Here is a 16,423-nt window from a genome sequence, read left to right on the forward strand (position 1 = left end):
CCCTTTAACCCTGGTGATCCTGTTCCTCTGTCCCAGGTTTCTGGATGATGCAGAGCTCACTGAAACTCACAGAAACAAATGCTTCAGACTTGCATTGGTTTATTTCATTATCTGAGGTGGATTCTTCAACACCTTTCCCCAAAATGGAAACATCTCCAAAAGAGAAGGGCATTAACTCCCTTTCCATTGGTCATGTTAGTGGTGAGAATTATAGACCCATAGAACGAAGGCGTTATCCCTAGATTTCACCAGTGTTTTATTGCCATGCTTTGCTAGCACATGGAATGCTTTAAGAACAGATGTAGCTCTACTGAACAGAGTATGAAGCACTAAGCATGCAGATCTCACCCCCTGTGGGTTTGTCTTTTTAATGTTATTTAGGCAACTGAAACAACTGCAACTCAGTGTATGAAGCTGGATAAAAGCTACGCAGGAGGGGCAATGCAGTGGAGAGCAACTGACCTAGTGCTGTGCAGAGCTGGAATTCAGCTGCTCCATTTAGTAAAAATAATAGCAAAGAAAACCAGGGACAGGAAGAAGTGGCTGTAGAGAAGCACCTTCTCCAGAACAGGCAGAAACGGGTCCTGCTCCTGTGGCTGCCAGTGGCGCTTGGCTGGTTGTCCCTTTTCCTGGGCCTTCTTGGGAAGGTTCGGCTGTTGGGCACCGTCCTTGGCCAGGTGTTTCGTGCTCTGGTTGTTTGTGGCTCTCGTTGCCAGCTTGGTGTGCACATCTGTGAAGAGCAAATAGCATATATCAGTGTAGGGCAGTTGGTGGGTGACTGCCACAGCTGAAACCCACCTTCGCCCAAAGGAAGCTGCAGGAAAATGCACCAAACTTACTGGTTTAAGAGGTTATTTTGGGTTTCTTTACCTTGCTGGAAGCTTCTGAGAACCTTGTCTACGTATAGGGATTTGTGCTGCTGGTGCAACAAGAAGAAGGTGTCGAACACAGCCATGATCATGAGGAGGAAGGTGCCCAGGAAGAATACCACTGCAGAACAATAGGAAAACAAAGAAAACAGCCTTCCAGTGCCTAAAGGGGCTGCAAGGAAGCTGGAAAGGGGCTTTGGACAAGGGTCTGTAGGGACAGGACAAGGGGGAATGGCTTTAAACTGACAGAGGGGAGATTGAGATTAGATAGAAGGCAGAAGTTCTTCCCTGTGAGGGTGCTGAGGCGCTGGCACAGGGTGCCCAGAGAAGCTGTGGCTGCCCCATCCCTGGCAGTGTTCAAGGCCATGTTGGATGAGGCTCAGGCTTAGGTTCCAACCTAAAAACTAACCCAGTTAGTTTTTATTCAGTAAAGACGGGTACCTATCACGGGTGGCCTGTTGGAGGACGTCGGGAGGATGTTGTTGAGAATCACAGCTAACATGGAGCTTCCAAGGATGATGGCAATCTGGAAATTGATTTTCTCCTCGAGGGAGCTGGGTCCAAACAGCACGGCCATGTCCAGCAGGTACAGCGCACATGTCGGCAGGATCAGGTTCAAAATGTACAGAGTGGGTCGTCTCTCCATGGAAATCTGTTGGAGAAGATGGACAAAACTTAGGTGAGCAGGAGATAACTTACTGTGTTGGGCAAATGCTTTTTCCCTGATGTAGAAAATCATCTTGTTTCATGCTTTTCTTTTTCTTTTGGTGGCAAATCGATGCAATCTATCATGAAGGTACTGCCATACCATGTAGGTGACCACGGAAAATTGTCCATCATCCAGGTTTTCCATGTATTCAATGATGCTCAGGTTGGTGAACTTCCATTCTCCATCAGTGAGGAAGTAACTCTGGCTGTCTCTCATCATATCAGCTGGTGCCCGCTTCGTCTTCATGACAAGGTCTGTAACTGTTGGGCAGGAGGTAAAAGAGGAGAGAGGTTGTAGAATTGAGGTTATTTATTAGAGGTCAGGTATTTCCTTTCCATTTCCCTCCCAACCAAGGGTGCCCGCAGATGGGGAAGGCAGCGTTCCCTGCACTGATGGGGCTTCTTAACCCATCAGTGGACTCTGGTGAAGAGACTTGGCTGGACCTTTAGGAATGTGGATCAGAGGGGAAATCTCTGCTGAATTAGGACAGTTGTGTTGGAGCTGGAGGGTTTTGTGTCACCTCAGCTTATTTTTCAACCCTTCCTGATGGGGTGAACTCTGAGCACAGCTTGGATCCCTGAAACTCCTTAATCTTCTCCCTTTCCATGGCTTTCAGGTATGTTTAAGGATCAGCCCTTGAAGCTGTATGTGAACAAGCAGCCTTGTTTTAAGCCTCTTAGTCTCTTGGTTTGTAGAGACCAGTCCTGGGGAGGGGGAATTGCCACAGAACATCCAGATACTTCCGGGGATGCCACTGAGAAACGTGCCAAACAGAATGACAGTGGTTTAGCTCATTTCCCCTGGTGTTATGTGACCTCAACCCCACCAACCCATTGTGAGCATGTGGTGCTGGAACCCAGGAGTGAGCCGGGGTCCATCCCATCTATTCTTCTCTCTGCAAGTTTAGCCCAGCTGATGTGGTAAAGCCCATCCTGCTGCTGTACCTGGGTAGAGAAATGAAGCTATGCTCAAGTTGCAGGTCTGGGTGTCAAAGGGGAACTTGAAGATCATCAAGCTGCACGTCAAGGTCGCCTGGAAGGGCTGGGTGGAGTTGAAGGTGCCGTTGTGCGTTACACCCATGTAATCCAAGTTCGGCTTTTGTCCATTCACTCTGGAGGAAACAAAAGTGGAGAACAACCAAGCTCCAAGATGCTGGAATGCTCCTCAGCGGGCTGTGAGCATCCTTCCGGGGGGGCTTTGTGCCGTCACCCACCTATGGGATGTAGCAGTGAGGAGGAAACCTGAGGCTTGAAGAAGGGCTGGTGGGTGCCTCTGGACTGAGGTTTGTAGTTCTGCGCATCCTATTGAACTCCTTCCTCTCTCCCCTTTGCTTCCCACTCTCAGCTGGGGCAGGGCTCGGTGCTGGCTCTGCTCACCGCAGAGCTGCCACCATCCTTCCCCCAGCTGAAGAGCTGATGCTGGTGCCCATCCCTGTCAGACCCGCAGCGCTCATCCTGTATCTCACAACTCACTACCAAGGGTTGCTTCATCCCACCACACCGCAGGTCTCTGCTGCTTCCTCAGCTTTAACTACAGCCCAGGTGGGATCTTTCTGCTGATGTTACAGTTTTATAGAGCCACAAAGTGCTTAGTATGAACTGTGGTCACCATTAATCTAAATTACAAGGTTCTTGGTTTCAGAGAGTTCATGGGAACAACTTTTAACCATATGAATTTATCCCATTTCCTACAATAATACCAACACTTCGCTCCCATTGTATTTCTCTTAAGGCAGTAGATAAAAACGAAAGGGGAACGTACCGCTCTAAAATGAAGATGGGGGGAGACCAATACGATTCCATGGGCAGAATGACTTTGGAAATGTTACAGAAATCCTGCGGGTTCCAGGTTGCAAAAGTGTTTTTCCACTCCTGGGGGAAGAAGTTGCAGGAGAGAAATGAGCGCCGGGCTCAGCACCATCATGCTGGGCATCGCAGGATGGAAACGCTCCTGAGGGACCTACCAGGTTCAAAACGAAGTAAAAAGTGACTGTCTGGAGCTTTTCAACCTGGAGAAACAAAAGGGAAGATGTTGCTTTCTCAGGTACATCCAGTGCAGAGCCCGGAGCTCGCCCCTGTCGCCCTTGCAGTGGACAGCACAGATTGCAGGAGCTCAGCTCAAGGGTCTTGGTCCGACACATGAAGAGTGGGAGCAGTCCAATGGTTTACGTAAAGAAATAGATTCTTGTTACCATTTACATGCCAGTGCCCTGCAATTGCACTGCTCAGCTGAGGCACTCTGCAGGGTTGGTTTTAGAGCCTTTTATAAAGCAGCTTCTCTGAATTTGCCTCTGAACTTCTTCCTGGAAGTAAGTGGGAGACAATACTCTAGATCTTCCAAAGCCACTTGCAAACAGCAGAGAGCTGAAGTGGAAGGGGCTGATTCTCATCCCTGTGGCCTTGCTGGCTCAGCCCTGCCTGGCAGAAGACCCAGACCCCAATCTAGGAATTGCCCAGTTTTCTCTTATAAAGACTCGACGGGAGTTTTGGGTCCTTACCACGGAGAGAATAGCCATCAGCATGAAATCCATCTTCACCTCCACAGGCTCCTTCAAGTCTGTCTTGGGCAGTATGTGTGCGTGCACCTTGCTGTGAGAGGAGATGTTCAGGTACTCAACCACATCGTAGTAGGTGCAGATGTACCTGGGAGCAGCCCCTGCTGGAGGAAAGAATTCAACTTGAATCAGGAAAGGATCAGGCAGTTCCCAACCTGTGTGAGAGATGTACCAGAAGAGAAAGGGCCTGGAGCTCTGGGTATGAAAAACATCATTAACACAGGCGAACCCCTTCTCATGTGGATGAGAACAGAATTCCTCAAAGCTTTTCTATCCCTCTTGCACTTACCTGACCCAAGAGAGAAGGTGAGGATAACTATAAAAGCTCGCTGCATCGTCTCCTGCTTCTAAATAAGGAGGCAAATGGTACCCGGGTGTCTTATGAACAGTTGCAGGACACGTCACTTGTTATGTCGAAGTTGATTTGATATTTATTAATGAGGGATGGCTATTTTGTAAATAGGAGCTAGACTTTTTATGTATTTATTTGCATTGGAAGGAAGAACTTGCTAATGGTTTGATGCACTCAGCTGGCTCAGGGGAGCAGCCTTTAGCTGTGGTGAAGGAACAAATAAAGTCATTAAAACAACCCCAACAATTTGAGGGAGAGGAAAAGAAAGGGCCCATCTCCACAAAGAAAAGGCAAAGAGCCAGAGCTACTCAAAGCAAATCCCGTCTGATTTATTGGGCTGAGAGTCTGCTGCAACCCCACTGAAATGGAACAGGAATTAGTGCTTGTGCGGTGTGAGGGGTGCTGGGGAGGCAGACGAGAGGCTGCTCTCCTTTGAGCCTGGTCCTCTCCATAGCAGCGCAGGCTGTGGGTGTTAGAGTGTGTCCTCATTTCCCAAAGCACTGAGCCTTTCATGCACCCACTGATGGGTTTCTGACTCCTGAGCTCCTGTTCTCCTCCAAGTCCTCAAGGTTAAGATTAAAGGCTCAGAGGCATTTTCCATCTCTGTCTCTTTCCCTCAGCTACCCCTCCTCTCCATCACTGCCTGTTTTTTCTGCCGTGATTCCATCAATACCTTGAGGTGCTCAAAGTGATGGTTCCCTTGCAGGGGAGCGGCTCCAATTCTTGTCCTCTTGGAAAGTCCCATCCTGCCAGGACATCCAAGATGGCACCTAATAACTGTGTGGTGCGGCTGTTCCTGAGATAGGAGGTAGGAAGCATATGGCCATAAGAGTGGGTTTGGATCACATACAAGGGGTACGAGAAGTAGAGGTGATCTCTGTGCTGGGGCTTGAGGGTTGTGTTGATTGTAGGAGCTTATGCTGGTGGGTGACGGTATCAGTAGAGATAGGATAATGCTGGGCCCCCAGCATGGTGCTATAAAGGTGACTTGGCCTCCAGCAATCCCTTATGCCTGCCAGCAGCTGGTGTGATGTGAGTACATTGGAAAGGCGAATCTGTCCTGTTGCTCTGCAAACCATTGGTATCCACTATGTCCTGCTGCGGCAAGGACCTGCACGCTCTGCACAGCATCCCTCCTGCAGCAGCTCATGTGGGGGGCAGAGGAGGGAGGGAGGCCGGACACTTGCGAGGCTGGGTGAAGCGATGGGACGACTTGGATGCTCAGCGAGAGCCTGGGCTCTGCATCATCCTGCTTCTGCCTCTCCCCAGCGAAGCACCCCGGCCCTGCCTGCGGGCCTGTCCCCGGCTCCAGCGCAGCGAGTCCCACCCTTGCTTTCCCCCGCCCGGCAGTGTCCTTCCCGGCCGTGCCCGGGGATGCTCCGTGCCGGGGTCCCGGTGGGACCGGCGGTGGGAGCGGGCTGGGGGTTGGCAGCATCGCTGGGGGGCGCTTTCAGAGCGCTGACCGCGTGGCCTAATGGATAAGGCGTCTGACTTCGGATCAGAAGATTGAGGGTTCGAGTCCCTTCGTGGTCGACCCTTTTTTCCCTTTCCCCATTTCCAGCTTTTCCCCTTCTCGCCTCTTCTCCCGGCGGGGGGGCGAGAAGAAGCGAACCCGGTTTGGCCCCTTGTGCCCCCCCCGCCGCTCCCGGTGCAGCCCCGCTCCGCCTCCCGTTCCCCGGGACCCCCGGGTGATTTCCCCCGCTTCCCCTGAGGGCTCCTCGCCCCCCCCCCCTCCCAGCGCCAGGGCCGGGCCGTTCCCGCGGGCCGGGGCGCGCGCCCTGCGCAGCCCCAGTGGCCTAATGGATAAGGCACTGGCCTCCTAAGCCAGGGATTGTGGGTTCGAGTCCCATCTGGGGTGAGCACCCCCCCGTTTTGCTGGTGTCAACCCCATTTCTGTGCGTTTGCTCCCTGGTTTAGGTGCCATCACCCCGCTCAGAGCTTCCGGGCCGCCTGCTTCTCCTGGTGCTGCTGCCCGGTGGGAGCTGGCTTTGGCTGCTTGGTCATGGGGCAGACGTTCCCCATCCCTAGTGGCAGATGTCAATTAAGGAGGTTAATGCAGCAGGAGAATAAACCAGTGCTGCTGAATGTGTGTGCCTGAGTGCAGCCGCTGGAGACAGAGCTTGCAGAGGGGAAAGCTGAAGAGGGAGGTTGGGGTAGTCCACACTATGTGTTTTGGGGCAGTGAGATCCCCACAGCAGAGCTGGTCTTGCTCCCTGTGCCAACAACCGCAGTACGCAGGGTGCTGCACACGAGCTGTACACGATGGTGTTGGGACGATGTGGTTATCTGCTCCTGGCCAGTGGTCACAGTTTAGAGCTCATCAGAAAGACAGGGCTTTGTATGGGGCTTGGAGCAACCTGCTCTAGTGGATGGTGTCCCTGCCTGTGGCAGGAGGTTGGAACTGGGTGAGGTTTAATGTCCCTTCCAGCACAAACCAGTCTGTGATAATATGATTCCATGAAAAAGGGAAGCAACAAGGAGTAGCTACAAACTGCCCCAGGCCTCAGTGCAAAGGTGAATGCTTGGGACCTGTTGACGAAAGGATGATTTCTAGAGAGGTGTTAATGAAAGGATGGTTCTGGCTGGGGCATCTTTCCAGGCGACCCATACAGTGCAAAAGCAGAGCAGTTAACACTGTTTAATTAGCTTTGTCTGGGCAGAGCTGGGTCTGTGTTGGCTCAGGGCTGTGCCGGGAACTTCAGCTGCATTTTTACCCGCTCTGGGTGCTCCCTGTGTCATCAGCTGCATCTGACCCCCAACAAAAAGCGGATGGATGCTGGGCGATAAGAACCTTGCAGGTATCACATAAACCTCTTCCCGGAGCAGGACAAGCTCTGCTGGGAAGGATGCTTTACTCCGCCAGAAACTGCATCTCAGTGAGGGGCAGGTTGCTGGGGTCACACAGTTTGGCTGCGCTGCCCTGGGACCACAGCCCTCCACATAAGTGTCTTGGGGGTAATGATCTCTCAGGTTTGTTGCATTAAAAAGCTACTTGGAGGGTCTTTTCTAACACAGTTAATGGATTTTAAAAGGCAGCTGTGGTCAGGGTGATATCACACCAGTGAAACCTAGAGTAAAGTTTCTTTCTAAGTAGTTTTTCTCTCTTAGGTGTAGGAGGAAATGACTTGGCTGCTTGGAGAGCAGCAAACCTGCTTGAGGCCTAAGCACACCCACAAGTGCTCTTCAGCATGTTTCTGCTCAGCTTTTGTTTGACATACACATCAGAAAAGACACACTGGTTGAAGCTGAGCTGAACGTACCCCAGGAGCCAACAGGTCCCCAAAACCTCCATGGGTGCAGAAGAGGTTAAAACACCTTTCCGCCCTGTGGCAGGCTTTGGGAAACTTATTTAGGGTTAGATGAGAAATGCAGGTTTGGGGGAGAAGCCAAGCTGCACCAGGAGGTGTTACTAATAATGAACAGGGGCTTAATGAGGCCCATGGTGTTACTCCTTGTGTCCTGCTCCCGGCATCTCATTGACACTGTGCCCATCACACTGAATGCTTTAACAGGCAAGGATGAATTGTCTCCAGGGTCCTGGCTCTCCCCATCTTTCTTCCTTCCCCAGTAATGCCTGACCCTGGGAGTCAAACGCTGCTTCCCTCCCCCTTAAGGCTCCTGCACAGCCGCAGCTGGATGTGATGATGTTGTCTTTGCCTTTCCATGGGGATGGGCAGGGAAAGCCTGGACTTGTGTGCCCCCAGCAGCTGGAGGGTGACCCCAGTGGCTCTGTGTTGGGGGTATCTCCTGGATGGGGTCTCTTTGCGTTTTGGGTTATATTTGTGTGCAGAGTTGTTGGCATCCTCAGCAGCACGGTTTGGGCAGCAGGGCTGGTGGCAGGAGGAGAACGTCACTGCTGCAGACATCAGCACGTACAGGGTAAACTGAGGCTGGGGGTAGCAGTGGGGTCTATGATGACCGATTAAGCACATGGGGTCCCGTGTTGGGTGTAAGGAACAGCGTGATCCCAGGCGGGATGGGAATGGGGAGGATGCCCAGGGGGTGGCAGGGACCCCCCGGGACCCCCGGTGTCTGCCAGTGTCCCCAAAGCAGAGTTATGGGGGACCACGTGGCCTAATGGATAAGGCGTCTGACTTCGGATCAGAAGATTGAGGGTTCGAGTCCCTTCGTGGTTGTTTTAAAGCCACGGGAGAGCCTCGACTAGTTTAATTTCGCTGTGCTGCTGGCGTGGGGGGGGCGGCGATCAGTACCGCCTGGGGTGATGGCACCCCCGGGGTGCCAGTGGGGCAAAGCCCGAGGGAACGTGCCCGTGCTGGGGCAGCTTTGGGGTGCGATGTGCCCTGCAAATCCCCGGGGATCTCCTGCTCGGGGCCATTCGTGCTCCTGGGGCTCCACGGCGGGCAGCGGTTCGGGCCACCCTGTCCCGGGATGGGGGCACAGGGCGGATAATGAGCCCCAGCTGCGGCCGGTTACCGGGGATAGGATAAAGGGGCAGGGGCGACCGGGCTGCGGCTTTTCTTTGCTACGGGGAGCGTCCGGTGAGTTGGGGCGAGGTACAGGGGTCGGTGTATGTGAGGGTGGGCGTCCCATTATCGCCCATCCTCTCCCTTGGGGTTCTGATGCAAAGAAGTGGACAAAAAAAGCCGCTCCCACCCCAGGTGGGACTCGAACCCACAGTCCCTGGCTTAGGAGGCCAGTGCCTTATCCATTAGGCCACTGGGGCCGCGCAAAAGCCGCCACTTGACCCCCGCCCCCCCGCGCTTTTTCCGCGGGGGTCCGGAACGAACGGAGCGACCGGTGCGGGGGGTGGGAAGGAGGAGAGCGGCTCCTTGCACCGCAAACCGGGCGGTGGGCACCGGAACCTCCCGCCCCGCCGGTGCGGGAGAGCGGGCTGCGGCCCGGTGGGCGGAGCCGGGCCATTCGCGGGGTTCCCCGGCCCTCCAACACCGCCGGTTTCCTGGGCTGTACACACAGAGATGGGGCTGTGCTGGGCGGGGAGCTGCGCGGCTCGGCGAGGACGGCGCTGCCGTGCTCTGGGGGTGCCGGGGGCCCCCCGGGGCTGTGCAGGACCCCGCACCCCGCTCGCCGCAGCCGCGCTCCCCTCCGGCCAGCAGAGAGTTAAGTCACGGCACTAAAATAATCTATCTGTGCGCAGCCCCAGTGGCCTAATGGATAAGGCACTGGCCTCCTAAGCCAGGGATTGTGGGTTCGAGTCCCATCTGGGGTGACTCTTTTCCCTCCGCGGATCTGAGCCGGTTTTGGGGTGACTTGGTGCGTGGCGAGGGGTCGGTGCTGCCGTGACAGGCGGTTAAGCATGCCCCCCAGGTCTCCGTGACCCCTGGCTCAGCGCATACTCACACGGGAGAGGTGTTGGTGCACAAACCCAGCATTAAAATATGCTTTTAATCTCTGAAGCGGCTCCCCCGAACCGTGGTGTCCAAGGCTTTAAGCAGAACTCGGCAAATCTTACTGCAAAACCTTGGTAAGGAGACCCGGAGAGCAGGGGATGATGAGGTGTCCTGGTTGCAGGAGGCCTCGGTTGAGGTTGTTGCTGCCCCAACTGATGTTCGTGCAATGATTTTGTGTCAGAAATACATCTGAAGCATTTTTTTGTCAGAAATACATCTGAAGCAGCAACATCCTGTTCACTTAGCAAAGCCCAGGGCACAGCTCGGAGCTGCAGCCGCTGTTGCTGTGAGGGGGGAAGCTGGAGCCACCCTCCTCCCATTCAGAAAACCTTTAGGCAGGGCCAGACTTAATTATCTTTGCTGGCCTCGGTGTGCAGGGGGGGTGATCGGGATGCATTGATGTGCTCTAGCCTGTCTGGGGAGGATGTGAGGTTTGAGCTCTTTGCTTTCTGATCCGGGTTGATGCAAGGGCAGAGATCAGAAGTCCCCTCCATTCCAAAGGGGACCGGGCACTGTAGCAAAGCCATGAGTGTCCTGTTAAACTCCAGGAACCAGCAGAGCGCACTTCCCTCTCTTGTTTGGGTTTTTGCCTAAAACAGAGCCAGCTCTGCTCACCCCAGGTGGGACTCGAACCCACAATCCCTGACTTAGAAGGCCAGTGCCTTATCCATTAGGCCACTGGGGCCCTGACAGAGGAGGAAAAATGTGTGATTTTGGTGTTTTTGAGGACATCCCCCCCCCCAGTGAAGTGACCTGGTGGTGAACCCCACATTACCCACAGGATCGTCCTCTGCTCAAACAGGATCCCCTAATGAGCGACTCCTCAAGCCCAAGAGACTCAGCCTGAGGGTTCTGGTGTTGCACCTCAAGGACCAGCATCCTCCTGGACTTAGAGGGTGGTTTGGTCTTTGAGCACCCCCAGAGACCAACCTGCCCAATTCCTGCTGTGGCTTTAGGTTAACGTAATAAAATGACACGTACTTTTTCATGGTTAGGAAAAAAATCAACTACAATGAATGGAAAGTGCTTGAAATGGTGAATAGCTACTTACATATGTAGTTATGCTTTTATACTCTTCCCTTTCGTTCCACCCGAATCAACTGCTGCTTTTGTGCTCAGCAGCAGAGGGTGCTCTCATAGAGCAGAGGGCTGAAGCACGCAAAGAATCTACATATACAGCATATATATATTAATATATTTTAAAATATATATTATATATATTATAAAATATATAATTCAAACCGAATTTTTAGTTTCAAACATGAACAATAATTTTTCAATTCAAAAGGAGATGTTATATATTTTTATTTACACTTTCAGACCATTTTTGTTAAAAACAGCTCATAAGTTTAGCACCATCTACAGCTGCCAACGCCATTTCTTTATGAAGATGGTATGCTGAAGGCTTGGGTCTCTGCTCTCTCAGTCGAAGTCTGCCTTCCTGCTCTGCTTTATGTTCGAGTGTATCTTCTTCTGTCGTAGTCGTTCGCGGTTCATTTTTTCCACCCTAAAACAAAGTTAAAAGCTCCTTTAGTGCACCAAGAAAACATTTCCACATTCAAATCTGAGCACAGTTACAACATAGACTTGATGACAAATGTCCACAGATAGAATAACCAGTCCCTGTTCTTGGGATGCTATCCAGGGAAGTGGTTAAAATCTAATGGATCAGTGGATTTCTTAGCAAAGGAAATCCAAATGAGTATGAAGATTGTACAAATGAACTGCAAACTAAATCACACAATGATCTGAATCCATCTCAAATAAAAGGCCGTTTCAATAAAGATACCTCTCTATGAGTTTCTGTGCTGTCTCCTTAGACACCACCTTGGGCTGCTCCGTAGCCTCCGTGACCATGGTTCTGATCTTTTCTAAGCAAATGGCCAGATTCCTCATTTGGTAGCGACTCTCCTCAGAGCTCACAATCAGCTCACCAGCCCGGTTTATCTTATTCCTGTGCTGCAGAGGGGAAAACGGGATGTGATCACTGACACCTCATCACATCCTGTCTGAGAGTGACGTTCAAACTGTGGCTGGAAGGGGTCTGTAGTTACCATCGATGCTATTTTCTGTCTTACGGCTTCTGGAATCCAGTCTGCTGATGCCAAGTGGAAGCGAACTTCTGCCTTGGTGTTCACTGGGAGGAAAAACAGGGTCTTTTTTCTATGTAATGGCTTGCCTTCCTAAGTTATAGGAGATAATTCAGCCTGTTCACTGTTAGCTTTGAACATAGGGTGATTCCAGCATCAATTTCCTGAAAAATCACCTTTTTCCTTGCTGTATTTTTACTGACCATTCTCAAAGACAATCTCTAAATCTTTATGGATACTCCATCATGATATTTGCCTTTCTAGACAAGATTTATCGCTGTTGCCAGTCAATACCCCCCTTATTTAATGGCAGCGGCACAACAGGAAGTATTTCTAGTTTATTTGAATTAAGCTGAGAATTTATGGTGTTGTAAAGTTCCAGAAACCATCTGGCTGCTTGTGCCTGATCACTGAAAACAGACCAGACAGAGGTGATGCTTCATGTGGCACATGTCGCAGCAACGCTCCCAGCAACAGCAGGAGAATCAAATACATTACCACTGGTCTGGAGCATTGTGAAGATGTGGAAGTTGTGTTAAAATGTAAGGTAATGATGATGAAAAAGCACCAGGCAGCACAAAGATGATCTTTACCTTCATGTTCTGAATGTTTTACCACAAATACAGGGAAGCGATTGAAGACTATGATACTTTCCCCATCAAAGGGGGAGATCCTCTTCCTCACCTTTATTAACGTGCTGCCCGCCGGGGCCGCTGCTCCGGCAGTAGGTCACGGTGAGGCGACCTGGAAGAGAAGAGAAGGAGCGCACTGACCCGGAGCCACAGCTCCTGCTGGTGTTGGAACAGGATTGATCCAGGCTAACACCTCCGGGCACCTAACCCAGGGCAGGCCCGGATAAGCACCTCGGCTGGGGCTGGTTTCAGGGGGTGACTCACCCAGCGGGATGTCGAGGGCGGGCGGCTGCTGCTCCTCCTGGAAAACACCATGGAATGCCCGCGTTGGGAATAGGGAGTGATGGGGCGACCGGGAGCAGCCTGGCCCCGCCCACCCGCGAAAGCCACGCTCCCTCTAAGCCCCGCCCATCCATCGCAGCTACCCTGGGCCACGCCCCTTCCGATAAACCCCGCCCATCAACTACAAACACCTTGTGCTAGGCCCCGCCCATTGCGATTAGCCCCGCCCACCCCGCATCAACCCATTGCATTAAGCCCCGCCCGCCCGCGGCGGCCCCGCCCCTTGCGATTAGCCCCGCCCACCACATAGCAACCCATTGCGCCAAGTCCCGCTCACCCGCGTCGGCCCCGCCCCTTGCTATTAGCCCCGCCCACCCCCATAGTAATCCATTGTGCTAAGCCCCGCCCACTCTCCCTGTCACTCAAGCGCTAAGCCCCGCCCCTCGCCCGTCTCCTCCCACCGCCCTCACCGCGGCGCTGCCGGTGCCGCCGCCGTCCTGCCGCGGCGGGTACAGCTTGTCCAGGCTGTACGCGCTCCGGTACTCGGTCCCGGCGGCGGCCCGCTGCGAGAACCGGGCGGCGAGAAGCCCCAGCCGCGGCCGGCACAGGGCCCTCAGCGTGTGCGCTGCCATCTTGGCTCCCGCGGTGCAGCGCTGCCACGGTGTCCCTACGGAAACGGCGGCTGCGCGCAGCGTTCCGGGGCGGGGCCCGAGGAGGGAGGGTGTGTGTGGGGCCAGTGGGGTTGTGAGACACGAGGGGTGTGGGGTCTATGGGGGGGTTGTCTTTGGGGCACTATATGGGGGACATTGGATGTCTGGGGGGGATTATGGGCTCTCTGGGGCGCCTTGGGAAGGTGTAGAAGGCTATAAAGTGAAGGAGGTTCTATAGGTTATAAAGTGTAGGGGGTTATATAGGGTCTGTGGGGCACTTTGGGGGGTATATGATGTCTGTGGGGGCAGCATGGGGAGCGTGTGGGAGGACTGAGGTGCTATATGGGGTCTGTTGGGCACTTTGGGGAATATATGGGGTCTGTGAGGCCGTGGGAAAGTATAGGAGGTTATATAGGTTATGAAGTATAGGAGGTTATATAGGTTATAAAGTGTAGGGGGTTATACAGGTTATAAAGTATAGGGGGTTATTAGGTTATAAAGTGTAGGGGGTTATATAGGGTCTGTGGGGCACCTTGGGGGGTATATGGTGTCTGTGGGAGCACCATGGGGAGGGTGTGGGAGGACTGAGGGGCTATATGGGGTCTGTTGAGTGCTGAGGCAGGCCCTGGGGCGTCATGGTGTGGGAGGCCCATAGGGCTGGTTTGGGTACATCATTCCCAGCTCTGGGGTGCAGGCAGTGGTGGGGACCGTGTGCTCTTGCCTGAACCCTGCATCTTGGTGAGCTGAGCGGTGACACTGAAAATACATCCAGAGTTTTCCATGTACTTGGACTTTGCACCCGGGATGCTTCAGCTTTCATCTGCTCGAGAGTGCTAAAAAGTTATATATGCATGTATATATATAATTATATAGTTTTGAATGCTGATACAGGAGCATGTATGTGTTTCCAGGTCTGTAAGAGAGATGCCAACGCTGGAACTAGATGATCTTTAAGGTCCCTTCCAACCCAAATCATTCTGTGACGGGGGATGCAGGGGAGTGAAGCATTTGTGGATATCCTCCCCAGCTTTCTGGAGCTGTCAGGTTGGCTTTTGGGAGGGGCAGGGATTGCTATTTCTGGCAGCAGGAAAGTGCACAGGCAGGGATGGGGCTGTCATTTGCTCTGGTGTTGTGACAGGAGCTGACTATCTCTTGTTTGAAAGGGTGGGTGAAGTCAAGAACGGTGTTTTGAAGCTGATATAAGACAGTGGGTGATTGAGGAGCTGAGCTGGGTCCCATCTAGAGAATCAGAGCAATGTCAGGAAGCTCAGTCCATGGGGAAGGAGCAAGTCTCTGTTGGTGGTTGGTCTGTCGTGGCTGTGTCTGAGCAGTGCTCGAGGGGACAAAGAGGGTTCCATGCTCTGTTCTAATCAAATCTCTATGTCCTGAGGTTCTGCTCTGCTTCCTCCATCCAAACTCTGCTGAAATGCTTTAAAGAACCCCCCCAGCACTGTCAGAGACAATCCGTGCCATCTGGTGACCTTAATTTCTATCAGGAACAGGTAAATCATTTGTAGCCAGAGGGATGGGTAAAATAGCCAAAGCAAAATGACTCATTTTACCCACTGTGGTCCAACACGTTGGCATTGTCACTGTGCTGGTAACACACACCAAGGACAGTGTCACTGTGTGGTGCACAGAGGGGCTGGGAAAGGGGCTTGAAGGTCAGAGCTGGACCCAGACCCATCTAACAGGGCATTATTGTGGTTTTGCTTCATTCCCACTCTCTGATGGTGAATGCAGGTGTTTAAAGAGCCTTGTAAAAAGCAGGATGATGGTTGGAAACGGCTCTCCCCAGCAGGCAGGGCTTGGGGTGACGAGGTCTTACTTTGACCCAAGGAGAGCCAAGCTTTTGACCTTTAAGCTGGAGAAGTGAACAGCCTTGGTGCTGGTGCTGTCCCCGTTTGGGCATGGTGGTCACCAGCGAGCAGGAGCTGTGAGGAGCCACCCCTGAAAGGTGATGCAAAGCTCTTGTGTCCAAGGAGCCTGTTGCTCCTTGTGTGAGTGAGGGCACAACCATTAATGCAGGAGAAATCAGCTCTTTGAGGGGCCTTCCACAAGGTTTAAGCTCTCATAAGAGAGGGAAGACTGAGTCAGGAAATCTCCTTCCCCGTGAGGGCTTAAGCTCTGTAAACCCCTTGAATTTGTGCTTCGAGTGCTCCATCCCTATTTGTGATGATGGGCGGGTTTCTGACGGGTAATAAAGTAAGAAGCCAGACTAGATGTGATACAAATGCCCTTGTCTCAATGTCATCTTTCAATCTCAGCATGAAACTGGATTCTTGGCAAGCTCTGTCCTTATTGATCTTAATGCTATGAGCTGCATAGGTTCATTGGTCTTGCCAAATTCTGAGATTAATCATTATATCCTATAATAGCAGACTTTTCCTCAGCCTTTTTAATTGCATGCAGTAGTTTTCTTTCTGTCTTTGATCACTGGGCCATGCTCTTAAATAGCTGCTGCTCTATTAGACCTGTTTCTGTGGTCAGCAGTGTGGTTGCTTAATACTCTCCTCTTACCTCTTAATGGAGTTGTGTAGTTTTCCTTGGTGTTTTCAAAGCAATATGAAAAGTTTAGATAGAAACTTGGCTAAAAGGCCAGAAGATGCTTATTCTTTCCTCCTTTGGTTGCTGAAAGCCTCACTAAAGGAAAGAATCAAGTGACTCTGACTCACACAGTCATCAGGACGTGTATATATGGCCACTAATATTTTTGGATGCAGAGGAAAATGCCCTCAGCTGAACAAGCTGCTGATATACAGCAGCTGGTCCTTTGTGCAGCCAAATTCTAATGCCACGTTACTCCCATCAGTCAGCTTTGGATTTGGGGCTTTCAAGAAAGACCTAAACAAAAATAGCATCTGAATTGCCAGCTTTGAAATGGTGTGGGTTTACAGAGGCTTCCGAGCTGGCAAA

At 52.2% G+C, this 16,423-nt stretch overlaps 2 protein-coding genes and 6 non-coding genes across 8 annotated transcripts; 4 read left to right on the forward strand and 4 right to left on the reverse strand.

Annotated features, from left to right (window-relative positions):
• Positions 1-485: 485 nt before the first annotated feature.
• On the reverse strand, positions 486-4,467 carry LOC115616838 (5-hydroxytryptamine receptor 3A-like). Its single transcript, XM_030506599.1, has 8 exons — positions 4,422-4,467; positions 4,076-4,233; positions 3,340-3,449; positions 2,523-2,689; positions 1,678-1,838; positions 1,311-1,521; positions 871-990; positions 486-730 (listed from the first exon to the last, which is right to left on the reverse strand). The coding sequence occupies exons 1-8, from the start codon at positions 4,465-4,467 to the stop codon at positions 486-488; spliced, it is 1,218 nt and encodes a 405-aa protein (XP_030362459.1).
• Positions 4,468-5,944: 1,477 nt separating this feature from the next.
• TRNAR-UCG lies at positions 5,945-6,017 on the forward strand. The gene has a single exon. It is a non-coding gene; the product is annotated as a tRNA-Arg (tRNA).
• Positions 6,018-6,269: 252 nt separating this feature from the next.
• TRNAR-CCU lies at positions 6,270-6,342 on the forward strand. Its single transcript has one exon. It is a non-coding gene; the product is annotated as a tRNA-Arg (tRNA).
• Positions 6,343-8,547: 2,205 nt separating this feature from the next.
• On the forward strand, positions 8,548-8,620 carry TRNAR-UCG. The gene has a single exon. It is a non-coding gene; the product is annotated as a tRNA-Arg (tRNA).
• Positions 8,621-9,095: 475 nt separating this feature from the next.
• Positions 9,096-9,168, reverse strand: TRNAR-CCU. The gene has a single exon. It is a non-coding gene; the product is annotated as a tRNA-Arg (tRNA).
• Positions 9,169-9,599: 431 nt separating this feature from the next.
• TRNAR-CCU lies at positions 9,600-9,672 on the forward strand. Its single transcript has one exon. It is a non-coding gene; the product is annotated as a tRNA-Arg (tRNA).
• Positions 9,673-10,465: 793 nt separating this feature from the next.
• Positions 10,466-10,538, reverse strand: TRNAR-UCU. Its single transcript has one exon. It is a non-coding gene; the product is annotated as a tRNA-Arg (tRNA).
• Positions 10,539-11,130: 592 nt separating this feature from the next.
• On the reverse strand, positions 11,131-13,520 carry MRPL58 (mitochondrial ribosomal protein L58). Its single transcript, XM_030506468.1, has 6 exons — positions 13,328-13,520; positions 12,840-12,876; positions 12,628-12,687; positions 11,908-11,990; positions 11,643-11,812; positions 11,131-11,360 (listed from the first exon to the last, which is right to left on the reverse strand). The coding sequence occupies exons 1-6, from the start codon at positions 13,487-13,489 to the stop codon at positions 11,276-11,278; spliced, it is 597 nt and encodes a 198-aa protein (XP_030362328.1). The 5' UTR covers positions 13,490-13,520; the 3' UTR covers positions 11,131-11,275.
• Positions 13,521-16,423: the final 2,903 nt, after the last annotated feature.

This window comes from Strigops habroptila, chromosome 14, assembly GCF_004027225.2.
Source record: "Strigops habroptila isolate Jane chromosome 14, bStrHab1.2.pri, whole genome shotgun sequence".
NCBI lineage: Eukaryota > Metazoa > Chordata > Aves > Psittaciformes > Psittacidae > Strigops > Strigops habroptila.

Excerpts from the sequence above, each read along its gene's own strand:
- MRPL58 (XM_030506468.1), bottom strand. The coding sequence starts at position 13,489 with ATGGCAGCGCACACGCTGAGGGCCCTGTGCCGGCCGCGGCTGGGGCTT. Across the intron at positions 11,991-12,627 it reads CGGGCAGCACGTTAATAAAG|TGAACACCAAGGCAGAAGTT; the intron begins GTGAGGAAGAGG and ends TTTTCCTCCCAG. Across the intron at positions 11,813-11,907 it reads GACAGAAAATAGCATCGATG|CACAGGAATAAGATAAACCG; the intron begins GTAACTACAGAC and ends TCCCCTCTGCAG.
- LOC115616838 (XM_030506599.1), bottom strand. The coding sequence starts at position 4,467 with ATGCAGCGAGCTTTTATAGTTATCCTCACCTTCTCTCTTGGGTCAG. Across the intron at positions 2,690-3,339 it reads CCCATCTTCATTTTAGAGCG|AGTGAATGGACAAAAGCCGA; the intron begins GTACGTTCCCCT and ends TGTTTCCTCCAG. Across the intron at positions 1,839-2,522 it reads AGCTTCATTTCTCTACCCAG|TTACAGACCTTGTCATGAAG; the intron begins GTACAGCAGCAG and ends CCTGCCCAACAG.